General features: G+C 43.4%; 1 protein-coding gene across 2 annotated transcripts in view; it reads right to left on the bottom strand.

Annotated features, from left to right (window-relative positions):
* Positions 1-25,108, bottom strand: part of FRMD4A (FERM domain containing 4A) — a 410,059-nt gene extending 384,951 nt beyond the window's left edge. The window contains exons 1-2 of one of the 2 annotated variants that reach the window (XM_014949098.1): positions 24,951-25,108; positions 24,340-24,474 (exon numbers count right to left, since the gene is read on the bottom strand). In XM_014949098.1, coding sequence (XP_014804584.1) covers positions 24,340-24,384 — 45 coding nt within the window. In that variant the 5' untranslated portion in view covers positions 24,385-24,474; positions 24,951-25,108. Of the gene's footprint in view, positions 1-24,339; positions 24,475-24,750; positions 24,847-24,950 lie in introns of those variants that run through there. The other variant, XM_014949099.1, reaches the window with a different exon arrangement.
* Between the last annotated feature and the right edge of the window lie 1,923 nt (positions 25,109-27,031).

Genomic DNA, 27,031 nt, shown 5'->3' with positions numbered 1-27,031 from the left:
GTTTTAATGAGTTAAGAGAAAGAGCTTCTAGTCTGGTAATCTTATCAATGGTAGGATCTATGTCACCAAAGATTACACATCAACAGCGTGGGTCTGAGCATCTGAGGAAATTGTCTGAGACTCCCATCCTAGCATTTGAAGTCTAATCAGTGGAGTTTAGGGTGCAGCTCATCCAGCTAAATGCAGGCAGCACTGACAAGAGTCTGTATTTGAATAGCTCTATTTCTATTATAAAGGGATCCTAGGCTCACTTACATTTATATCCTTATAAGCATTGCAATTTTTCTTATGAATCTAAACCAAGCATTCCACTGATTTACTGCTGATGGAAAAGGATTAAACCGATCCAGTTTGAATGACCCGGCATAAGACCAAGGTAAGGAAAGTGTTAAGTCCTCAACCACAATAGAACTCAACTAGATAAGGCTTTAAATCCAGAAAAATCCACCAGCTCACAAACACCAGCACGACCAGCAGACAACGTGCCGATATATCCCTGCACAAGCACTGAAACTGGTGAGGTTAAAGTGAGACTGGAGGTATCCATTACCCCTAACTCAGACACGAGGCTGACACACTATACTTGACCAGATGTCATATGCAAGAAGCCTTATCTGGCAGTGATGATAAAATTACTGATCTGCTGGTGACAACTCCACTGGTTCTTAAAACTGCATTAGCAATTAGTCTACTGAAATATTAAAGTTAATAGTTACAGCTCCAGCACAACATACCATTATATGGTGATTCAGAGACTGAAAGCGTAATTATAGACTGAATTTTGCGGCAAATACATTGGTTGGGCTTGAGACAATATTTAAAGGCATGTGTGGGCAGTTACAAAATACTTCCAGAAACCTGAACAAAGACTTTTGCAGAGGATTATAAAACGAAGTCTTTGAAGAGCAGAAGTAGCATGTTAGCCATGTCCTTTCCTCAAACCATATTACTACACTGTCACTTACTTAGCAATGGATTAAAGTGCTTTGTACTGAAATCCTATTAGCGGCTAACACCAACGCAATACAAAATCTGTGTCTTGGAGGTGCAATGTTGTGCCTCTGTCCTACTTGTAGCAGTGGTATAGAGAGATGATAGGAAAAAAACTGATTTTAAAAGTACAATGAAGTTGGAACATCTCAGCACAATTTTTAAAGCATGTGCCTGTTTTTACCATTTTCCTGCCACATATTTTCTTGTTACTAATAGCCTCTTCTTTCAAAGCTAATAAATACACACATATCAAAGTGTTAATCATGCCAGGAAAGAGGACAGTGAGGGTCACTTGTACTTGTCCAAAAATGCTGGGTTGTGTCATTGGGTACAATCTCCTTCATTCCTTCCTGGGCAAGTTAGCATTCAGCTGCCTTGCTCCCGTGGACAACCAAGCCTCAGAAACATCACTTTATCCAATGCTTTTCCCTGTCAGCGTAAATCGCATCCTTTGTCCCCACAGTGCATAATTTGCCCAAACGACTCACTCATATATTTATAGCAGAATGAGAAAATATCAGCAAAGTAGCTTTATTCTCCTTGTCTAATCTGTGGCAGACCTGCCCTATGTGGTTGTGCAGAACCAGGATGCAGTCTTGCCCTGAATTACTACAGGGATTCAGAGATGCCCAACAACATTAATCTAACAGAATGGCTCTAGGACCTTGCCCCTGACCCCAGGATGCAGGCCCAGACTGAAAGGGAAGGCTGACACAGAAATGTACCTGCGGATCCATCACTGTCTGGGCAAATGTAAATTAGAGCCAGAAAACACGTACCTCAGAAGATGTCCTTAAAGCCTATAGTTTTATGGTCAAGAGCAAGTCTTAGAAGCTTGAGGTTTCTCAACTCCTCTTTTACCACATGGTGTCCAGGCTCCCACAAAATCAAGGTGCCCACTCACAGTTGTGTAGATCCATTTGAGCTGCCCTTTGGGATTTTACCCTGCCACCAGCTGATACTCCAGAGGTCTGGAGGTGTCCTTCTGGTCCCCGATTACATCCACCAGACACAAGTGGTGGGTATCTTAAGGCATCTCAAGAGGAGATGGATGCCTATGATTAAGTCACCGAATATCACCCACTGCACATTACTCAACACCATCAGTGGGGATTCAGTTCTACCTAAAGCAGATGCCTCCTGTTTGGACAATACCTCAACTCCACTGTCGAGATCTCCAATAATAGTAAAAATATAAACCTGTACTGCAGAAATAGGTATCCTAATGGAGCATCTGAATCAAAGAGCTGTGTGTTAGTGGACATGGGTCCCAATCTCAGCCACTTCAAATGATCTCCAACAACTGATTTTCATTGGGTTTTGTTATTCTGCAGATGCAGAATAACTGATGCATCTGCAGATGCAGTCATTTTTTTTTCTCCAGTTGTTACACTCTCTTTAAACAACATTAAAACTAATGCAAACCAGAGGAGTGTCCAGGTGGCCCAAGAAGCTTTTGCATACAGAACCGAAGTGCTCAAATCAGTCCACACATTATTGCTCCTCAAGCACATTCTTAATAGGCTGGCAGCTAACCTCACGTGCACGTAGAGGACCACAGGCACACCAACTTACAAATCTGGACTGGGCACTTCTGCCAAGCAAATTTTGTTGGAAGGGAGTAGATCTTGGTAGGAATGGAAGGGTGAAGTCCTCAATATCTCATCATGTCAAGCCAATTGCTCCAAAATGTGGTAAACTTGTTACTCCTTTACTACAGAAAAACTGCAATTTGCCGCAACAGCATCAACTTTCCTATGACACAAGGGACTGTCACTAGAACATGCATCTTACTGAGGGTGCCTGTGAATCTCGCCTCTTTTTGGAATTTGTGTATGAGAATCCTGCTTAAAACCACCAAAGAAATGCTATTTTACAGTCTTTGTTTACATTTCTGATATTATTTCTCTGTTTTGTATTTGTAAAGGGAAGGTTTTTATAAAAAAAAAAAAAAACACAAAAAACACCCCAAGAATCAAATTAATCCTGATGGTATTTTCCATCAGCAACCACTCAGCTAACTATTTAATTTTAGCCAGAAAATAGTTTATACAGTACATTTCTCAGTAGCATTGTCTAAGAGTCAAAGCAGACAATCTTTCATAACTTGGCTGTCTGCCATGACAACTTTCCTGGTCCAGTTTCCATTTATTAATATTTATTGTTGCAGTTTTTTTGCCTCTTCACAGCAAAATATAGTGTTATAAAGAGATTGGAAGTGTCATAAGAGACAAAGGCAACATTATGAAGACAAAAATGGCCCTAAATTTCCTAGCAAAATTCTATATTGTACATAGCAAAAAATTGATGCAGTTGCATTTCTCAAGTAATAGCATCAGTATTTATAGTCCCAAGTGTCATAATTTTATTTCAGCTGTAGAATATTGTTTGTCGAGACTCTAAAGAAGAATCTCTGGGGATTAACCTTTCCTCTGTTTGTCTGATAATGTAAACTTCAAATAGGTTGGCAAACGGGACTAAGCTGAATCATCAAGCTCTGCTGATCAGATTTTTACTGGGCTTCAAGATCAGATATTTCTTCTCTACTTTTTAAAGTTCACATATTTTATCTCAATGAATTTGTTTTTTTCCTAATTATTCATTGGGCCATCATCTTTGCATGCATTATTCATTGGGACGTCAACTTTGTATGCATGTACCTGTGCCCCAGATGAGTCAGGTTCCTCGTAAACCAGAAATCAGCTGAAGCCTGAGGACATATTTTGGACAGATAACGTCTTTATGACCAGTGAATGCTGCAATTATTGGTTAAAAACTCTATTGCCTAAGTTATTTATAAGGTCAAACTGCACTGCAGTACTGATGTGGAACCTTGTACTCTAGGATAAATGTTAGAACTGGGATAGTGCTGTGAGTGATGCAGATTGTTGCTTCTACAGGATCGTACCTCTAAAAAGGCACATCTGGAAGAGGCCAGGATGGATTAATCTCCTTTAGCTTTCAGCCTGTCCCTTATATTCCCTTTATGGTAAATGAGAGGAAAATAGATACTTTAAAGTCACAACCTGTCCAGTTTCAGACTTCTACTTTCTCCAATACAGGTCTCTGCCCTAGTAATATCCATTTTTATTTTTTGGCCCTCATGGGAAAACAATGATGAGACCACATGAACTCATCCCTGTGTCGAGAGATGTTCCCTATGCAGTGTCAAGAGATGTTCATAGCCCAAACTCTGAACCAGCCAGACAGTTTCATTCCCTGTTGTAGACCTGCTGGAGCACTGAAGACCAGATTTTCCTATTTAAGCAAATAACAAAATGGAATTCTTACATATGTATTTATTTTGAACAGTACTCAGCACCTTCACACTCAGCCAAAAAACAAGTAGAAAACAACTGCTGGAAGATTTGATGAAAGCCTATATGAAAATTTAATTCAACAGGAAAAATTTCACTTTGGTTTTGCTTGTAACAGTTTATGCGGATTCTTTTCTGTGTTAAGGGCCTGACTCTTGCCTTTCACCCTCAGGAAATCTCTGGTTGCAAAGACAGGTAGCAAAGGTAGTTGATATCACAAATTTATGGGTGGACAGCTTGCTCTGGATATGAGCATTTTAGGACATGCACAATGATTATTCTGATCTTGTAACATGAATAAATAATGAAGATCTGTGACAACTGCATAGTAAAATTCAGGACAGAAGTTCACAACTAGAAGTGCATGTTTATTGTTTACTCTAAGCTATAATTCTGTTTAAAAATGGAAGACTAACTCGTTTGCTGGTAAATTGCAATTTATTTTCACCTACTTTATAAGTCCTGAGATGTTTGGACAGGGCTTAACATGACCAAAAAAAAATCCTATATGCAATATCCTTTCATTTGCTTTTGGTGTGGTACATGAAATAGTCTCTTAATTTTAGAAAGCTTTTTCTTTGTGAATCAACATCATTAGCAATCAAAGAAACAGCTATGAGCATTGAGTGCAAATGTTTGAACTTCTATAATTTGCATGTCATTAATAAGCAGGCTGGCAGAGTTTGGTCAGAAAGTTTTCTTTGAAAGTTTCTATCGCTGTTACAACTTGAGTCATGGTAGCAACAGTGTGATGCCCAGTTCCAACTAATGAAGGGCTTTGGGGAGCCAGGAGTTGCATCTATCACAGTGAATGGCAGCCCAGGGCTTGCCCGTTGTGGCCTGAACCTCCACTCACACAAATCTCCCTCAGTGAGGAGACAGAGTTTGAATCCACTCCAGCAAGATCATCGTTTTCCGATATATGTTCATCTTTGTGCATAGGTCAGCTGCCTGTTTTACTTCTCCTCTCTCTCTTTATTGGAGTAGTGGACTGCCAAAATACCTAGCAGACCGGAGAAGAGCAAAGTGGTCCTACAAAAAGGACGTTGAGCCCATTTACAAAACCAGGAGATACAGAGAGGTGAAGGTGACTGCCCAAGGGTGTGCAGAAAATGTATGCTAGTGCTTGAAAACAGGTCCTCAAAATGCAAGTCTAATATCCAGAGGCTTAAAAACCAAGGAGTAAGAAGCTGTCATTAAATTATTCGTAGATTGCCTTGGGGAAGCAAAAATAAAATACCTCGTACCATACAGACAGAGGTAGAGAGGCAAAAATAATCAAACATCAAGTCAAACAAAACTAGTTGCCTTGGCTAGTCAGGTTTTCCCTATTTTCTGCCTCTAAACTTCATGATCCGGATGGTTATTTTCATCATCTCAGTGAGCCGCAATAATCAGCCGAATGACATGAACCAAACCCACAACTGGGGAAAACAACTCCGATCCCTTTGATTAAAAACAATCAATAATGCAGCGTAAAGGGCTCCAGCAGGTAAGGGAGGGCTGATGACTCAGGGGGTGCAATGGAAAAGGCCAAGTGAGCGAAACGCCGAGCAGCCTTCCCTCCCCTCCTCTCCCGTGGCTGCCGGCGGGGAGAGCGGGGACACGGCGCAATAACTCCCCCGAATATTGCAATCTATAGTTCACTGACCCCAAATGATTGCTGCACTCCTCTCATGCGTTCAGTAATTTTCTGTCCTGATTCAGCGGGATTCAAGCGGGCAACCCAAAAGGAACGAAACTCTCCAGCCCTGCTTAGAGAAATTAATAAAAAGCTGAAATCACAGCCCCCTGCTTCCCCTCATAATTTTTTCATGTTGGGTTGGGGAGTCGGTTTTAAAACCTCCTTCAGATCTAGCCACAAGTGTTAGCTACCTCATTGACTCGCTGTGAATGGCCTCATCATTAAAGAGGCAGTTTGAGGCAACATCCAAAAGACCTACCAGTGGACAACTTCAGGACACACTTGTGCCCCAGCTCAGAAAAGTGCTGAGGGACAGGCTGAGCCCCTGAGACCATCCTGATGTTCCCACACCTTGCAGAAGCCCTAAAGTCCCTGCTGCGTTCAAGGAATTAGCATGATATTAAGACAAAGACATTTCTTCAAAGAGAATAAACCCACAAAAGACCTAAGAACTCCAGCAATTTGCACAGGGTGAATTTTTCTGGTGAAGGAAAATTTTATCCCTGAGGTACCCCAAACCCTGCCTTTTTTTGGTGGGGGTTTTGCGTGTTGTGGTTTTTTCTATTTAAAATTTCCCCGGTTGCTTAAAAACAAGACAATGTGATCAAATATGTGTTCTGAAGATGCACCTGCCCGCAGCCATGGGCCTGTCATGTCTCCTGCTCAAGAGGCACTTGGGAAGCTGTGATAACTCATCCTCATGCATGAAACTAAATAAATTTGCTGTGATATTTGGACCCCGTACCCACATTTGAGCCCTGTTATTCAGATCGCTTCAGGCACACATAGTCACCTTTCTTGGCCATTGCTCAGACATTGGTGGCTCTTTGGTCCCCATAATTATTCCTTACCATCATGAATTAAGACATCAAAGAGCCAGGCTTCCTGGTGAGGCTCAGACTTTCACAGTCCAGTGTGTAGCTCCACTGAAACGCTAGAAACTCCTCCATGTCTGGATGCAGGGGACTTCTCAGCTGCTACTTTGTCCTCTAGACTTGCTGGTCTTCCCGACTGTTCCAATATGATCCCATAGGTACCAGCCAGCTGCCAGGCTGCAAACACCACCATCCTCAAGCCAGCCCCCTAGTTTTGCCCGAGGCCATAAAGCAACAGTGAACAGACTCTTAATTGTTCAAATATTCACCGCATGAAGCAAATTTTCATATGAATATTTCATACAGGCAATTTTTAAGCAAATTGCTACTCTTTACTGAATCTGCTCTATCTAGAAGATGCCACCTGTGCTGGCCATTAGAAATTATGAAAATAACATGGGTCTTCCCAACACAAGGTGGATGATTTATTTGCGGTTTAATATTATCTCCCGGTTTTACTGCAGGCAGCAGCATTCTCTGTTGTTGACACTGCAATCCAGATGAGTTTTGATTGTGTTCAGTTACACCAACATATGCATGCGTTCCTCCAGCAGTCAGTAACAAAAGCAAAACAGACTCAACTTTTACAAGCACCAAAGACAGCCCACGTGCTTGAGATACATAAAAACGTTTGGCACAGAACAAAATTTATAGCAACCCTCTTAGTGCAAGATGCATCACAGCAAAATCTTGATTTGACTAAGTGTTTGATATTCTCATGCAGCCATTACTGCTAACGGGATTCATAAGTCACATTCCTTTAGCACATGTAACTTTAAAGGGGGTCACTCACTTTGTGTTTAAATCTTACTATAAATTTCCCTAGAGGAAAACCTGCAAAGGATGCAGTCATCCTTCCCAGCCAATGGAGACAAGTGTCCAATTTGCAATGATCTAAAAGATTTGAACTCAAGGATGAAAAGGAAATATTAATTTTTTTTCACCCTGCTTTCAAAATTTCTATTACAATAAAGATCCTGCCTCCAACAAGGATCTATGTGTTATACTAATGCAAAGACAGCAGCAGTGCAGTAGCATATAGAGGTATGGCTGGGAGTAAGGGAACAAGTTTCAGGTGATCCTGGCAGATTTGCTGGATGTGGTGAGGGAGATAAGAGCAGCAAATTCCCAGCAGGAGGCTGACTTGTCTTTATAAAAGGAAAAGAAAGTGAATCTGCCTAGCACTTCCACAGCTGCCCCATCCTGTGCTAAAAATTTAGGCATGCCTTCAAAACATGATATTTCTGTTTTCTTAGATGGTTGAATGAATAGTGCAAAAGGGAACGATAAGCCCGCCTTAACCATTAGAGTTGAATCAGCTGAGGTCACTATTCCTCAGCAGGCACCTAAGAGTTAAATTTTATCTGCTGCAAAGCACAGGAAAATCAATTCACTCAGACTGTCAAGGAAGAATAAAAAGAGCAGAAGAGGAGCATCCACACAGCCAGCTACTGCATCTCAGCTGGGAAACAGGTACCACCTACAGTGGCTTGATCCTTTGGATGGCTAAGATCACCCCACAGGGTACCATTCCAGATCCCCTGTAAGCTTTATTTTCAGCTACAGTTATGTCCACTTCTGTCCTGTGAAGACGTCTTTCCCTACAACTAGAAGAGATTATTTTTGAGAACAACAGAGACCTCCTAGGACAAGAGAAACGTCAATTTCTGCTTCCCAGCAAAGCCCTTCACACTCCTAAGGGAAACTTTGATGGGAAACATTCCCCCAAACTGGGGAATATAATGTTAATGTGTAGAAGCCAAAATTAAATTTTTTTCAGCAGTGGCCTGTATCCCAAGACACTTTGCATCAGGGTTTAGATGAAAATATTGTCAAAACCCAACTTAACTCAAAGAGATATTTAAAGATCTACTACTACCTCTCTTGTACTCATGAATTTAAGACTCGGTACAGCTCATACTTGCTGCTTTACCAGCAGGACACCTTCAGATAATTTGATTCTGGCAATAGCATAACACTTTTTCTAATCACGTCAGACTCCCCCACCAGATGTTGTGCTCTGGAAGCCCTCACCATGGTTTCTCACACCGTGGTGCTTTTGTAAATGCTGCAACTCATAGCTGCCACATACCCCACTACATGATAAAAATTAAGACACTTTATGTGAAGCTTTGAATACTTCTCAGAGGAGAAGCTGCCTTCTTATTTAGATTGGCAGAACCAGAAATGAATCTGATAAAGCTGTAGGGGAAGAGTCGTGGAGGAGAGAAAACTTGTTTCATCCCACAAGGAGATCCTTCCAGCTTACTGCTTGCAGGAACGAGGGACTAGTCCCTTAAGATTGCTCGCATGTTTTTGGAGATCCCGTGGGAATAACAAGCTGCAGCTTGTTAACACACAAAATAAACTCAGCAGTGCTGCAGAGAGCCCAAACAACTTTAAAAGCTTCTGACAAATGTATACTGTTGCCTGCAGGTGATGTTTCCAAAGGAATGAGGTGTCACCAGAGCTGATACAACTCAGCTGACATCTGAATGGTTAGTGAGTGCCATTAACAAGCCAAGCACCCTCAACAACATTGTTTTGTTTTCCATGGTCCCTGAAGTAGGAAATCTCCATCACTAGCTCCTCTAAGCCTGTGGAGACATGAGCTCTCAGGAGAGGTCCATATCTAAGTCACCCAGAGCCCATTCCCCTCTGCTACCAGGACCACATCACAGAGTCACAGAATCACAGAATCTTCATGGTTGGAAGGGACCTTTGAGATCATCGAGTCCAACTCTACACACACAAAAAAACCCTGACCACAGAGTCACAGAATCACAGAATCTTCATGGTTGGAAGGGACCTTTGAGATCATCGAGTCCAACTCTACACACACAAAAAAACACTGATCCAACAATCTTGGGCACCAGAGTATGCCCTGAAGTGCCACATCTACATGTTTCCTAAACACCTCCAGGGGTGGCGACTCCACCTCCGCCCTGGGCAGGCCACGCCAGTGCCTTACCTCCCTCTCAGTAAAGTAATTCTTCCTAATATCTAATCTAAACCTCCCCTGCCACAACTTCGTACCATTTCCTCTGGAAAGGAAATGAAGGAACCAGAAGGCATGTCTGTCCACTGAACCTGTCCCTAATTTTCCTGGTTCAGGATGGACTCAGCTGGGTGTCAGAGGTCCTGTGGTCCATCTCCCTGCTCCCTGGATGGTTTCTCCACTTTTCCCAGCACCCATTTTATATAAACTCAAGCACACCATGGGAGCTGTGAGTGGACGCCCCTGCATGCCCACCCCTGAATGGGTGCTGCAGCCTCTTGCCCCCACTAATAATGGTCTCTTTGTCCTCTGTGCTGCTGGAAAAAAAGCAGACCATGGGAGCTGTGAGTGGACGCCCCTGCATGCCCACCCCTGAATGGGTGCTGCAGCCTCTTGCCCCCACTAATACGGTCTCTTTGTCCTCTGTGCTGCTGGAAGGAAAGCACTTCCACATATTCAAGTCATTTTTAGGAATTTCAAAGCTGATAAGTATCCAATAAAGATTAATTTTCACCCTTTTTATTTGAATAAAAGTTAAAATTTGTCATTGGAGTTTCATTTTTAAGCATATGAGTCTAACAGTGATAGAAAACTCATTTTATTGACACATCGTGTTAACAGGAACCGAACGCTTCAGCCAGTCAGTGACTAATATTCAAAACCTTTTTTTTTTAGGGCTGATTTGTTTATCTGTAGTATAGTACAATTAAGAGAACAAGACACTTTTCAGCCAACAGAGTAGCAGGGAGACAATGATGGTGCTGAGTTAGCAGATGTACATCACAGGGAGATGCTCAACCTGCTCCTCCCAAGACCGGGGATCCCAGCTTTGCGCTCCAGCTCCCTTTAGTGACAGTTCATTCCTCTCTGTGTATCCTTCTCTATCAGGCTGTCTTCTAATTTCTTGTGTGCTTCCCAACATGATCCAGGCTCAGTCCAAACACTGCATTACACGTGCTGTGAGATTATAACCTTCCCCTCTGCAGGTCACCTTCTGAGTTAGCATAAGCTAAACCTGAAGATGAATCTTCATGCAACAAGCATATCCAAAAGCTTGGATCATAGAAAGAGACTGGAAATAAGAAAACAAAAACAAAAACAAAACCACACAAGAATACACAAATAACAGTATGAAGTTTCTCTCCTTCAGATGTTGTCATTTCTCCACCTTAAAGAGCCCAACTAGACCTCAATAAGAAGCTTTAAGGGTAAAATTGACCATACATTGTGCAGTAGCTGGATTTCTGATTGCATTTATAACAGAGCACACAGCATGGCTGTGACTAAATGTTTCATGAAGAAAAGCTGTTCCTTCCCTACTTCAAATGTTTAACAGCATTAACATAATCAGAATTACAATTTATCCTGCGTTGTCTTTCTATTTCTCTTTCACTTTGTGAGTTTCTTTAGACAGCAATAGAGATTTTAACAAAAACCTGAACAGAACCAGATTGATCTGCAGGGAAATCAGCCTCATTTCCTTAGATACGACTCCATCCTCCTTCCCCAAATCATCCCCTGCATACCCTCTGCTTTCCTTCTCCAGCATCCTCAGCCCCTTGCTTGTTCTTTTGCTCATGTTGCCCCCTGAGATAAATGCCATAACCATCAGCCATAATGTCCTTTAGGCATGATTAGACTATTACTGTTAGATACCCTGAAATATGAGAGCAAGTGTTCAGCCTCGGGAAGACATGGGCGATCCTTTTAGATTATGCTGGTGCCACGTACAGGGAACGGCTTGTGAAAAGGGAACAAGTTTCAACAAAATGAGCACCTGGGGAGCTGACTTTTCCTGCGAGCCAGGCACTGGCTTAAGAAATGATTACTCAAAATGTTACTTGCAACAAAGCCAGATTCAGATTCTCTGTCACCAATTTTTCTTTCCTTTGAAGCAGAATGCAAAGCCCTGGACAATCATTGCCACTTCATAGTCAGTTTAATTAATATGCTAAAAAGCCACTGCTGTCAATAAGAAGGGCAGCAATATAAAATAGAGCCACCATCCTCCTGCCATGGAAGTTACTGATCACATTTGCTTTTATTTCAGCATGAGCAGATTCAGGTCTAGATAGAGTATTCTCTGAAGGAGAATCTTAGAAGTCAGTCGCAGGGTAAAATTAACACCTGCTAATTGATCAAGATTTTAGTGATTGCATTTCCTAAAAGTAATGACTGTGCAGAAAAAAAAAAAAATAAAAAGTAACACGTCTCTGTTTTCCCATCTGTTCAGAATTAACTGCTGCGGTTTCTATCTCTGGTTTTTATTTAAATAGTCTTTGCCCTAGAGAAAACAGTTCCTTTGATGTTATAGTTGACCTTTTGGGTTTACTCTACGTAAATATTTTCCCCTGGAGAAGGTTCCCATCTCTGCAAAAAAAAAAAGGAGGGAAAATAAATCCAACTCTTTTCTTTTAGTCCTAGTTACATTCAACATTTAAATAATCGCAGAAAGGTGATCAGATCTGGGATCAGCATTTTAAGTTTCCCCAACAAGCTTTCCTATATTAAACCATGATTCCACAGGAATAAGCCACTGCTTTTGAAAACCTGTTTCTTACTCACTGGATTCCTGTAGGATTTTGGCTTAGCTAACTGTAAATTATCTTTTAATGAAGCCACCTTCTGAGTACTAGGAAAGGTAATGATACTTCTGGTAGGGAACACGTGAGGAGGAAAATTCTCACATGGGTATTTAGCATCATACTGTATAAACAATTACAGCATTCAACGTCTGCAGAAAATCAAGTGGCAAATCAGCAGTGAATATCAATTATACATCTGCTGCATCACAGAGGCAGATGGCACTTTAATTGTACATCAGAAACATCATGGACAATTTTCCCCATCCCGGCCTCATTGAAACAGTGGCTTTAGCACCTAAAAATATCAAGGCAGGGTATGTATGTAATGACTCACTTAAGAATTCATTTTCATTTGAAAAATAAATATTCCACCATTAAACCAATAATAATCCTCAAGATTCATAGCTCATATGCAGCAGCCATGCGATCTTGATCTAGCTAAAACCTTTTATCGATGAAAAGCAATAAGGTGACCGTACGGGTCACACCACTCAGCTCAGAGTGTGAAATTGTCAAAGAATTTCAAGATCAATGAGCCAAATTGTTTTGATTGCATCTGTAGGAATTGGAAATGTCACGGAGATAAGCAGAGCAATATGGATTTACACTCGCCTCCCAGCTTGATCCTAAGAAAAATATCAAATCTTTCTTTCTCAGGCAGGAACATTTCGGGGGAAGTTTTATGGAACTTAAACAGACTCAACTACACCTACTGACCACTGAGAAATCAATTGACACCAGACTATATCTGAAAGAGTGACTCTGGCTACCCAGAGACAGTTGTGTTAGTGCACAAATACCAGAAGTGTTATGAATAGGGACTCTTTATCAGGGAATGTAGTCATAGGACTAGGGGTAATGGTTTCAAATTGAAAGAGGGGAGATTTAGATTAGATACTAAAAAGAAATTCTTGACTCTGACGGTGGTGAGACACTGGAACAGGTTGCCCAGAGAAGCTGTGGATGCCCCATCCCTGGAGGGGTTCAAGGCCAGGCTAGATGGGGCTTTGAGCAACCTGGTCTGGTGGGAGGTGTCCCTGCCCATGGCAGTGGGATGGAACTAGATGATCTTTATGGTCCCTCCCAACTCTAACTATTCTATGATTCTATGAATGCTTACTTAATTAAAGGCTATTAAAAATTAAAACTGACTGCTCTTTTATTCAGAGATGACTATATATTATTCTGTTTGCATAGGCTTTGGCAATTAAGCCACCCCTGCTTTATTATACATGGACAATAATGCAGATTTCAAACAGGATTTGTTCCTTACTCCCATTATGTACAAAACTGCTGGCTTTTTTTATTTGTTTGCATGGTCATACAGGCCTAAAATGTCCAGTAACTCTCTGACATCAGTTTACATTTCATCATTCAAGCAGATAGCACTCAATTTCTCTTCTCCCCCCCAAGTATATTTGGGACTAGCCACAACAGACACATCTTATTTGCAGTGTCAACACAGATGCATTTTCTTGGGAGAAATGTAGAAAGCTAAAGACTGAAACCCGTATTTGGAAGCGGTAGCTCAAGTAAATCACCAGAAACAAACCAAACAGGAACATTCGAAACAGAATCCATGTCCAAGACACCAAGCACCTCTGGACTTCACAGCCAAGGTTTAATTCCTACTGGTGAATCAAAGCTCTCATGGAAATTTCACATGGGTGACTCTTTATTTAGCTCTTCAAATTTAAATGGTGCATCTAAAAATGAGAAACTCCCTAAAATGACCCAAGTGCTACCTGACCAAAGAAGTCCAATAATAAAACTTTGATTGGAAGAATGAGTCAAAATATTCCCACAACACAAAACCATTTGTGTCTGAACCAGTGTAAGCAGCATGCCCAGTTTTCTTGGATAGCAGTGGGTAGCAGGGGCTGCATCTGATATTACATACAGAGCAGGAAGAGAATTCAAGTGGAGCAATCCATCAGTAGAGGACTCCGAACAAATAAGCTTTTGCCTATATACTGCAGTTAGGATGGTGACAAAATGAGTTTCTATATTGATCAAGAGGGCAATACAAGTGTTTTCCTATGGAATTTTTTAACTCCTGACTCCAAAACAAAATTTCAGAGTGGGAAAAATGCCCCACTGCTAGCAACTTCAGCAAGTTAAAAAACTTCCTCCTCATTTCTCTTGTGCCATCACTGTATCTTCTGCTGTCTGTAATTTTGTCTGTTTAGAGCTGAAGTGCTTCCTCGCAATCTCATTAAAGCCAGTGGTCTCAGAATACTAATTCAAGGGCTCTTGTCCACATGAAATACTCAACCTATTTTAAACACATAATTTGAGAAAACAGCATTCAACACAATGCTGTATTTAATATAGTAAATAGTGCTATTATTATTGATATCTTGTTAAAGGAAGGTAAAAAAAATAAATAAATTTTCATTCTTTTGGTTTCATTAGCACTTTCTTTGTCTTTAACTAGAAAAAATGGAATTCTCAACCACACCAATCTGCCAGGGGAGGTAATGCTATTAATCCTTCTTAGAACACTCATTTTTTAATTTTAGTTTTCATTAGAAATATCACCTTGCTGCTCTGGGGACTGTGACCTACAGAGCAATATGAGGGACAGCACACAAGCAAATCTCCCAATAGCTCCTGCTTGAGCTGGAAGTTAGAAGCCCCTCTGGAGGCTGTAGGATAAGCAGAATCAAGGCTGGTTTTCATGAGAGGGTTGATTTTGGTCCATCACCAAAGTCTTGAAAATTCAATCCAGGCCTGGAATATCAAGACAAACACAACTGGCCCAACGAGTAACAGCAACTGCCCCATCTGCCCCATAGCCACCTTGCCCGGTGTCCATGCCTTGCTGCTAAAGAAGCCAACACCAGGGATCAGTTGGGTTTTTGCTCAGTTATTGTCCTTCCCCTTGGGCCTGCCAGTAAGAACACAACCTGTGCCATTCCTTTTGGAAGGCTTGTGATCATCCTCAAAAACACCTCAATTAATTGGGCCCTGTTTTTAAGAAAGTGGGCAAACTCTAATCTCATGAAAATCTATGTACATGAAGAATAAATGAGAACAGTCTTGACTCCCAGATCTCTGAAATAAGACCAGAACAAGGAAAATGGGGTTTTGAAAAGCTCATTCCAACTTTTTTCTATTACAATGGCTTATATAACAGCAGCTATAATGACCTTCACTAGACATTTCCTTGAGTACTAATGACCTGGGGTTAATGGCCCAAGGCATGGTTTTATGCAGTCAACTATCACAGCCAGCAATTAATTACCAGGAAATACAATGTGCTTTGACCACTATGGCTCAATTAGCCTCATATTATTCAAAAATGAAAAACATTTCAATCTTATTTACTGTGAAGCTGTCCCAGATTTTACTTTAATATATTAGATTAAAAAAAACTTCAACCTATATTAAGCCAAACATATGTTCTACAACACTCCTCCATTAACTTCACACAAATTATGAGAGCCAAAGCCGAGTGTCTTGCAGTATGAGGATCATCACAGCCTGCCCACAGACAGAAAAATATTGTGGGGCAAGGCTCTGTGTGAATTCTGCTTCTGCACTAGCGAAACCACTGTAAGAATAATTTTCATATCTCTGGTGGCTGTAAATGGATTGAGAGAAGGGAGGACAGAGAAGGACACACTGCAGAGAGCAACCCTTCATTGGTAAGAGGTGGGCAGTGTCTGTTGGGGTAAGGTCAGGGTGGGGAAGGAATATTCTGTTTTAACCAAATTGCAGGTGATTTACAAAGAGTATGGGGGTGGATTATTTTTACACCCAGCTTTATGGTTTTCCGGTTTACTTCCATTCATTACTTTCTATTATTTCAGCAAGGCTTTTGCAACCTGCCCTAAAAACAAAGCACTGTGGGCTCAAGTCTCATCGTTCCTTGTCAGTTGTTGGTATTTCAGCACAATCACTAGCTTTTTGGAGACCTGAAAAGCTAAAGCCAGGTACTAGAACTAGTACTTGGAGTACTTGCTGGCTTTAATTTGGGGGTTACCAGCTTTAATCCCATGAAGGATGTGAAAAACTGATAGATTTTCTGTGAAGATCTATTCCTCTAAATAGGTTTCAGGCATTCACTATGGCTTTTGTTTCCATGAAATACAGACAGACACTTCTGTGGGTCTCCTCATGTTCTGGGAGGCTTCTCGAGAAAGATCTGCCTTTCAGCAAGGCTTTGGAAATGCCACTTGGTCTCAAGCATTGATGCTGGACGAGTGTGTGCTAACAGGGCTCTCAGTAGGACTGCCTAATATGGTAAGACCCTTCAAAAAAGGGGAGCAGGAGCCTCACTTCACGTGCTTTGAGAGTTTCAGCTTCAGGCCAATCCAAGGATTCATTTAAACAAGGAAACTCATATCACTTGAAAGTGATAATGGGTTCAGGTTAGTCTGATGCCCAGTGCTGTTAAAACCTGTTTGTGAAATGGCCAATGTCAATTTGCTTCTGCAAGTTTCTGTGCTTGTTGACTTTTAAAAGCGGAGCAAATTAAGACATGTGGGGGCAAAATGGATGCGTCTGTCTGGAGGGGTACAGGGGAGATCATAGAATCATTCAGGTTGGAAAAGACGCTTGGGATCATCGAGTCCAACCATCAACCCTACTCTACAAAGTTCTCCCCTACACCATATTCCTCAGCACCACATTTAAACGACTCTTAAACACACTCAGGGGTGGTGACTCAACCACCTCCCTGGCCAGCCTGTTCCAGTATCTGACCACTCTTTCTGTGAAGATTTTTTTCCTAATGTCCAGTCTAAACCTACACTGTTGCAGCTTGAAGCCATTCCTTCTTGTTCTGTCACCTGTGAGAAGAGACCAGCACCAACCTCTCTATGATGTTCACATGAGGTTTGCTAGTGATGGTTGGGGTGGAAACACCCATTCCCCAGCAGCATTTACAGTGGGCTGTGGAGAGCTGGGGACAGCATTCTGTCTGGGGAGAGCCTAAAATTCGGTCCAGTCCCTCTGGCTGGCCCCACATCCAGCTGGTGGCTTCTGTTTTCAGCGAGACACATGAAACGAAGCAGCCGTCGCTGGTGCTGGCAGACTCCACGAGCGCCTGCAGGACCGGCCACCTGAGCACAACAGCTATAGGTGCCAAACCGTAAAAATCTGCATTTCTCATGGGGTACACTGAGGAAGGATCCACACGGGACTTTCATATGATTCTGAGCCCCAGTGTGCTAACCACATTAGCCTACCAGAGGGATGGATCATTGCCACACTGAGAAGTTAGGAGTACAGTAATTATGGAAGAAAAAAACTGAAAAATTGCAATCACTCAATGTTACAAGTCCTTCCTGTGTGTTAGTAACTATTCATAGCCTTGCATTTTAACTGTGGCGATTACAGCATTTTAAACATTTTATTTTGGTTTAGAGATATCAGTCAAATTTTCCAATGCATTTTATTTTAAGAAGTCAAAGTGACATTATTCTTTTATATATTGTCAAAAGGAGTTGTCATATTTAGTGATCTTTTCAATCTGTTAATATTTTACTTTCCTCCTAATTGTAGAAAGCCTCCAATTAATCATAATGATCATTTACTCAAGTGCCCGCTAATTCTCTTCTACAAATAGCGATGGTCTATAGCATCATAAAAAAAAAAAATCAATGGCCACATCTCTGATGAGATAATTTTATCAGTCATTCAGAATGAGCAGCTGGAATAAAAGGCACAAAAAATACTCATAATAAAAAAAAATATATAATAAATCAGTAATCCCTCTTACTCCTCTTTTAAAGCATAGTAATAAATGGGAAAATTCAGATGTGCAAACATTATGGTCTGCTTCTTCTACAGCACATTCATGCAGAAGTACAAGGAGAAGAAAATTGATGGCATGCGCTAGAGCAGAATTGCAGGGATAATGATTTTGTAGTCCTGCAGCTCAGATGGGTAAAAGGTGACATCCACCACAGGGAAGCCAAGAGCAGTCCCAGGGAGTGTTTAATCTCATTCAGCTGAATTAAGTCACCATGTTTGAAGCCTTACTGTACATTTACGGAGGCACATCGTAGAGTTCAGATACAGTTCAGTGCTACTGGGAAACATCAACAAGAAATGGCTAAACTCTGGGTCCATGGTAGCATGCAGCTACAAAGCACTGAGCAGGAATTTGTTGCTTTCATCCCATCCTCCAAAAGAGTAACCAGCACAGCTCAGCTATTTGCTGCTCATGAAGCCTGTTAGTAAATTACCGCCTGGCTGGAGCAAGGAAGGAGACGGGGAGGAAGGGAGATTCCTGCCAGCATGGCTCCTCCCTGGTCACAGAATCACAGAATCACATGGGGTTGGAAGGGACCTCTGGAGATCATCTAGTCCAACCCCCCTGCCAAAGCAGGTCCACTTAGAGCAGGTTGCACAGGAACTTGTCCAGGCGGGTTTTGAATGTCTCCAGAGAAGGAGACTCCATGACCTCTCTGGGCTGCCTGTTCCAGGGCTCTGCCACTCTCAAATTAAAGAAATTCCTCCTCATGTTTAGGTGGAATGTCCTACGTTCAAGTTGGTGACCATTACCTCTTGTGCTATCCCTGGGCACCACTGAAAAAAGACCAGCCCCATCCTCTTGACATCCTCCCTCTAAGTATTTATAGATGTTGATCAGATCCCCCCTCAACCTTCTCTTCTCTAGACTAAAAAGACTCAGCCTCTCCTCATAAGGGAGATGCTCCAGGCCCTCATCATCTTTGTAGCCCGCTGCTGAACCCTCTCCAGCAGTTGCCTGTCCTTCTTGAAGCCCAGAATACCTCTGGTGCATTCTCCTCTCCCAGCCAGACCTTCTAGGAAGGCTGCGGATGAAGCCTGCACACCTGCATGGTGGATATATCTGCAAAAGGAGCACGGAGAAGGCTGCTGTTCACATGTCCTCACAGACCTCATATTTGGGGCATGAAGCTGGAAAGGGCCAGATGTCAGCAACGCGGCCGGTTCCTGGGGGAAGGTGTTACTCATTCCCAAACAGTGATGCTTTATGCCCAGACCCGTGTGTGGGTGACGCATCCCTGACACATCCCACTGCTTCAGCATCAGAGGAGAGCTGCATTAACCCCCGCGCCGAGCAATGGCAACTAATGGGTGAGCTTTGTTTTCACGGAAGGAGCGTGCCAAGCGTAGCTGGCCTTCCAGGTCAACGCGGTCTGGAGATGAGGTCGCAGCAAGGAGGTTTGAATGTCAAGGGCTTTTGCATACTGTCAACATAGAGATAATTTAAGCCCGAGATGAGAGAGGCAGAAAATTACCTCATCCTTCCTCTGTAACCTTGCTGCTCCCAAAGGATTTAATATGATCCTCCAAGCCGAGCTGCGCTGCTGCAATCTGTCCAGAGGTTGGAGTGGGACAGGACACAGCTTTATGGTGTGTGTGTTGGAGGGGCTCAATCCTAGGTATAAATGGGGCTCAGAAGCTCTATATCTTTTTAGTTAGTTACCAAATTTGCCTTCGCAAGGGCAGGCTTCAGCTGTAAGACTTAACAGTCAAACGTGTGAAATAATTTGTGAAATACCCAGAATGTTGTGAAATCCAACAGCTCAGAAGCCAAACAAGCAGGGCATGGCCCTCATAGCATTTAGTAAGGATACAGCTAAATATCTGAGTGTGTTTTAAGAGTGATCCTACAGAGTTCAGTGCTACATTTCAGAAGAACGATCAGATCAATGAGATTCATGTTGTCTGGGGGGCTCTAGTGTATCTTCAGTTGAGGGATGGAAGGATGATTCAGGAGCACAGCAGCATAAACTGGGATTTTCAGTGGGCAGTGACACTCAGATGCTAATTATTTATGCTAAGGTTTAGAAATGGAGCATGTCCTCCTGTTGCAGGTGTCTTCCTTAGGCATCCGTTGCAATGCCTTCAACCCAGCAGAACAAGGAAACATGGAGATCAGCAGACTCAATGGTGGGCCGGCCGGCCAATGTCTGACTCTTCATCCTGAGCACTGTGAACACTACAGCCTGAGTTAATGCTCCAAATTCCCTGTTGGCAGACTTTTTCCCCTTGAACTGTAGAGGTAACCAAGTCCCATGTAGTGAGGGTCACCTAGGATCTCTCACACCCACCTCTGTTCCAGCCTCATCTTTGAATGCAACTCAGACACAAAATAATAAATTTTAGAGTGTGAAACATCACACAGTCCACTGAAATGAAAGATGCTCCTCCAAACACAAGCAGTTACCATTAATATACAAATGTACTTGTTTTCTAAACAAGAGAAGGCAAATCTGGGTTATAAATACAGTAAAGGTACAATTTGATGGAGGAAGTGAGAGGAGTCAGCTGGAGCAGGCTTTCTCGAAACAGAAAACCGTGCTCCTCTTCCCTACCATTTTATGATCTATTTTGGATTCATTAGTATACTCTGAGCTGTATACCTTGCTCATCTGAACCTCCATTGCCATTTACCACAGATTAATTAGTGGTAGTGTTATGACCTGCAGCAGTTTGAAGGTCAAGTCCCTAAGATCTATTTTCATGAGATGCAGTAATGCTGTCTCAAGAGACACCAGGTATCATAACTTAGCGTGTTGTTAAAATCTGTACAATCAATAAGTCTGCAGCTTTAAAATTTTACAATATACTAATAAGATAGACATAAAACCTTACTGGTATTGCACTTACTCCCATCAACGTTAATGATCTTAAAACAGCAGGTGTTATCATTCCTAACAAGACATGGTATTTTCTATTTCATGCTCAGGTGCTCCCTCCTCTTGGTTCACAGCAGCTGAGGAAGCTCTGTTTTAATGATTTGATAATGCTACAGGCAGAGCCACTTTGGGCACAGTTCAGGCCAATTTCCTCCATTCTGAACCAGGCAACATCCCTCATCTGCTGTGATCTCTGGAGCAAGGTAGAGGCAGGAGTTCCACAGACCAGGCACAATCCAGAGTCATTTGTTATGCAAGTCATTTACCAGAATGGACAAGTTGCAGTTCTATTTGCAGATTGCAGTCTTTCTATGAATACAGTATCTTTCTGTTAAGAAAATATATGCTTAAGACTGAAATTCTACTTCATTGAGCCATTTCCCTGGCCTGGGAGAAAAAAAAGACAAGAAAATAAATAACTGAAAGCCCGGAAAAAAACCCACCTGAGTATTAAACTGTCTAGAAAACAAGATCAAAATAAAACCAGATACAATTTAGATTAATTCATTGTATGGTCAATATTTTTTCACTAAGCTGAAGTAGGACCTGTCCACCTAAGGCTGCAGGTTTAATGAGATTCTGCGGTGTGCTAAAGGTTGCACAAACAATATGCAACTCCCCACCGACCTGCCATCCAGGAGTTGCTTTATGTCATGTCAACTCCACATCCTGGGTAGCATTTACCACGTACAGGTAAGTCACTGTGAGCTGTCATCATGGCTGGCACCCAGAAATGTCACACAGTCCCATGTGCAGCTCTATCTGCTGGGGCATACTGATGCTAGATACCGATGTCCTATAGAAGAAAGTCCTTCTATAGGAAGGAAAACCCCTGCCCTGGAGATGCTCATCTTTCTTAATTGACCAGAAAGGAGTTTGGGATAAACAAGCTCCTAATTTTAGGTCACTCAGATCAGCGCATCAAATTCCAGGGAAGTCAATTAATGCCTCAGTACCTTGGTTTTTTTTTACCTGCAACACAAAGTGCTTTGAGGTACCCCACTGAGAAGGAGATATTTTCAGACTGAGTATGATGCAGCACTGCCAAATGCTGCTGATGATTAGGTCTTACAGAATGTGGATGGTTGGATGCACATTCTGCATCCTATTGCAGGGGAAATGCGGTACAGAAATACTCCTCATTACGAAAAGAAAAGTCTCTCAACGGAGAAAGCCCATCAAAGTATTAAAAGCTACTTCTGTGGACTTCCCGAAGATATCTAATCCTTTAATCTCTGGAGGATGGCAGTTTTAGAAGAGATGCCATTATAGATGCTCATTGTGGGATGAATTATGCAAGAATTTATTATTGATTCAGGAGAAACCTGCTCAAGCATGCAATCAAAGCCAAGGCAGAGCAGAGGGGAAAGGACAAGGTCTCTGTAGTTAACTAAACTGATTCGGGGAAAAGCTAAGGAAAAAGAAGCAAAAAGTGGAGCATTTTACATACCAAATCACCTTTCCCACACCCATAATCAGCCTCTAGTACCAGACCATCTTAGAGCAGAGCCCAATGAGTTACATGTAACCCTGAAATACATCCCCACCACCACCCCAACCATCCACAGTGTCGAAGTCCTTCAGCTGTGGACCCTCAACGCAGCCCAGCCCATCCAGGCAGGACTGGGACACCACAACAACCCTGCCCAGGGCTGTGCCCAAAGTGAGGAGACAAAAGGGGTCCAGGCTACAGACCAAAACTGTGGAAACATCCAACTAACCTCAAAATGACAAGTAGGACAAGGCCATGTAGCCACAGAAAGCCATGTTTGAAGAGAGAAAAATTGTGGGCAGCTTGGCACCATACCAGAGTTTGACAAGGTCTGTTCAAGGAGTACAGGGTGGGGAAGGAAAGGTTTAACTTAAGAATTACGAGGGTAGTGAAAGTAAAAGCATATACAGCCCAAACAGTGACACAGGGGTGACAGGCACTCATCAATTTATCTTTGGAGAAGAAATAGAAAGAGTCCATTTAAAAAGCCAGGAAGGCCGGAGGTAAGCAAGAGGAAATAAAATGAGCTTACACAGCAAGTCAGTCACTGGGAAATATAAAGCAAACCATGCAGAGGCTTAATGGCATGTTTAACATTTTGAGTAATGGACGTAAAATTTGCTTTTCTCAACTTGACCTTTGTTAACAACCTTAGGCACTACAGGACTATTATCCTGCAGCATTCCCTTCACTAAACTCATCATGTCTCTAAGTGCTAGGGATTATTTCCTAATACAATCAGAAGAGAGATCAGTGAGAATAATTATGTAAATATATATATAATGCATATATACCTATGCATTCACACACATGCGTGCACACATGCTCTTTGCTTATAACAACTCGCCAGTGGAAACATTACAGTGACATTTAGGCAGAAAAACACCCAGCAGAGATCTTAGACTAAAACCATCCTTGATGCTGCTGCATAGAAAATGGCAACAAGAGCAGGAGAGAGGAAAAAATAAATTAAAATCAGTAAAGCTAAACAATTCTCTAATACCCCCACCAAAAAGGGTTTATTTTAATCGCAGCAGGACAGCAGCCTGTCTCTGGACTCAGCCACGTGCTCTGCTAAATAATCTTCTTTAAATTATTATAAATATGCAGAACTTCGAGAAGTAGGTCAGTGGCTCAACACGTTGCAGCAAATAGCTGGGATAAATGCTAGTCCCTGCCCTGTGGTCTGCAGCAGGGAGCAGGGCTGGCACTCTCTGCAGCCGGGCGAACGGCGACTCACTGCATTAGAGGACCTTTCCCCAAACGGTGCAACATCTGAGTACCTGGCCACGGGTAACAACGCGCCCCCCAGCCAACGGAGAAACCAAGCTCTCCCCTCTCATCATTGGAGTTGCCTCGCAGTCAGCAAGGGCAAAAGCAGGAGAGAGCAGAAGGACGTGAGGATCCCAGACACTGATATAACGAACGAAATGCAAAGCTGCAGCTCAGGACAAACCCCGAATGCAAGCGTCGGCTCTGCCGGGAAGGTGACTTCAAAATCCTGCCATTGCTGCCCAGCTTGGAGCACTGGTCCAGGAGCACTAAAACCCACCACGGGGGAGAATGCCTCCCTGCAAGCACCAGATGAGCCCTCTGCAAAGTTCCCCAGGATCTGCAAAAGCCAAGCGGTGACTCGTGCAAAATCCTCCCGTGGATTTGGTGCCCTGAATCCCTGTGGTGCAGCTCCCCTCGCCCACCCTCCCTGATCCCCCCTACCCCCCTCTTTCCCAAACGGATTTCAGCAAGTACTTACCATCAGCAGGCTCAGAGCAGATTCGGGAGCACGCTGCACAGCCATCTCCTCTCTTCCTACATACAAATCCTCCCCACGACTCGGTCAGCCCTCGGCCCTCCGTCACGGCAAAGCATCCACAGAGCCCAGAGCTAACTGCAGGGAGAGAAACCCCAAATCAGGGTCGGAGAACATTTGCAAGAGGAGGAGAGGATGGATGAGGGGGTGGGGAGGAGAGGAGGGAAGGAAATAACCTTCTCAGCCAGGGAAAGGAGCTTAAAGCTAGGCCAAATTTTACACTAGAGAGAGGAGGAAAATGAAATGGAGAGCCTGCTGGAGAAACAAGATATCTGGAACTGCAGGATATTTAAAGCTCAGGCGCACGCTGCCACGGTGAGTAGCAGCAACACAGGACATGTATCAAACACCTACGTGACAGGTTAGGTCCGAGCCATCCTCCCCCTGCCCCAGCATGCGGACTACAATTAATTGCTTTTAATTATTGCCACTCTCCTTCCTCCACCTAAATAAATGCCTAGGCTGCACAAAAACTGCCGTGCCCCTGACTCTGCATCTTCCACCCCTGCCCGGGCGATGCTAGCGCAGAAACGACGTCAGATATGGCAACATACCGCTTCCAACAGGGTCAAACCTCTTCTCTCTTCTCGCACAGCCCTGCTTCTCCTGGTTTTGACAGCAGACGCCTGCATAGCACAGACATGAGCAAGGAGGGAGAGGAGCCAGGACCGGGGAGCACCCGGCGTTCACTTGAGAGCCACAATTACCTTTATCATATTCGAGCCAGAGCCGGGCTACCCGCTGACCCTTTTCACCTTACCTACCCCCCAAAAAAAAAGAAAGTCTCTTCCTCCTCCTCCTCCTCTCCAAATGGACTCAGCTCCCCGTGGAGCTAACACACTTCCTAGAAACATGTAATTACACAGGCTGTTGTGTTAGCGCTCTGATCACGCTGCCTGTACCGCATGGAGACGGCAGCCAGGCAGCAGCCCCCCCCCGCCTCCCGCTTCCCTCCCTTCTCCGGGAGACATGCTGCCATCCCCCCGCCGAGCCCCCGCCGCTCCAGGGGGCCCAGAGACGGCTAATTGTGGAAACGTGGCCGGTTAAGACACAAAGACAAATTAGCCTTGAAAATAAGCCCCTTGTTTAAATGTTAGCTGCAAATGGAAGGTGGCTTTCGGAAAGCCTTTACGACTAAGCAGAGCATCCTGGTAGGGAAGGGGAGTACCCTCCATGGAGATGTGCCTGTAGGACCCCTATTTTGCAGGGCTCAAAAGCCTCCTGGACTTGGGTGCATCAGCTCATGCGTCTCCCCTCTGAACAAGCAGAATTTTGGCTTCATTCCCTAAAATGTCAGGCTTCACGTAACGACAATGTCTGTTCGTCTTCCAACTCCCACCTGCGCATTCCCCACCCTCATGGTTTTGGAACTCAATTAAAAGTTTCAGACAAATTCAGCCAGAGTTGAATTCTCTGACACATGTCATTCCTGCAACTTTTATAGAAATTGGCACCTGGATAGAAAAAAAAATTAAATTACTGTCTCCATGAAGGCGGGCAGCAGTAATCCAGCCCTCCTGCGCTGCAGGTTACATCTGGCAGGTCAGCTGTAGCTTGAACCACACTGGAGTATTTATTTGCCCAAGCTCTCATTGCCCAGCTATCACCATGTTTTAGCAAAGGGGACACAGAGACATGGGACGTGGCAGCCATTGCCCTAGGAAGGTCATTCAGGACATCTGTGGTGGACCCATACCTCCCTGTATGCTTGTCTGAGCCAGGGGACTCAGAGTGTCATGTATGTGACATATAGAGAAGCTTAGGGGTTTGTTATGCAAATACAGAGATCGGTGAAATCCCTCCCTGTTTCAAGCTGCAGCACCAAATCTGGGTGTTACATGATGATGGCAGGGGTGCCCTTACCCCAGCAGGTTCTCCACCAAGAGGTATGGGAGGGGAAAGCCACTTGCACAGAGAGGAGGCACCTCTCAAGAGAAAGTGTAAACTCATGGGCACACAGGGAGGCATTTTCTGGGTTCCCCCTTCCTTGGTTCTGGGTTACAGACATCAACACTCAAGAAGAGTCCCTTATGTCACACCTGGGTGGAATGCCAACTGCCTCCCGGGCTACATCAATAGCAGCGTGGCCAGCAGGGCGAGGGAGGGATTCTACCCCTCTACTCCACTCTGGTGAGACTCTATCTTGAGTACTGCGCCCAGCTCTGAGGTCACCAACATAAAAAGGACATGGACCTGTTGGAGCAAGTCCAGAGGAGGGCTACAAAGATGATCAGAGGGCTGGAGCACCTCTCTTGTAAGAGCAGGTTGAGACAGTTGGGATTGTTCAGGCTGGAGAAGAGAAGGCTCTGGGGAGACATTCCAGTACTGAAGGGGACCTACAGGAGAGATAAGGAGGGACTTTTTATCAGGGAGTGTAGAGATAGAACAAGGTTTTAAACTGAAAGAGGGAAGATTTAGATTAGATACTAGGAAGAAATTCTTTCCTGTGAGGGTGGTGAGACACTGGCACAGGTTGCCCAGAGAAGTTGTGGATGCCCCATCCCTGGAGGGGTTCAAGGCCAGGCTGGATGGGGCTTTGAGCAACCTGGTCTGGTGAGAGGTGTCCCTGCCCCTGGCAGGGGGTTGGAACTAGGTGATCTTTAAGGTCTCTCCCAAGTTTAAGCATTCCACGATT

Source organism: Calidris pugnax, unplaced genomic scaffold, assembly GCF_001431845.1.
Source record: "Calidris pugnax isolate Ruff unplaced genomic scaffold, ASM143184v1 scaffold125, whole genome shotgun sequence".
NCBI classification, from domain to species: domain Eukaryota; kingdom Metazoa; phylum Chordata; class Aves; order Charadriiformes; family Scolopacidae; genus Calidris; species Calidris pugnax.
This window is presented reverse-complemented; position numbering and strand designations above follow the sequence as displayed.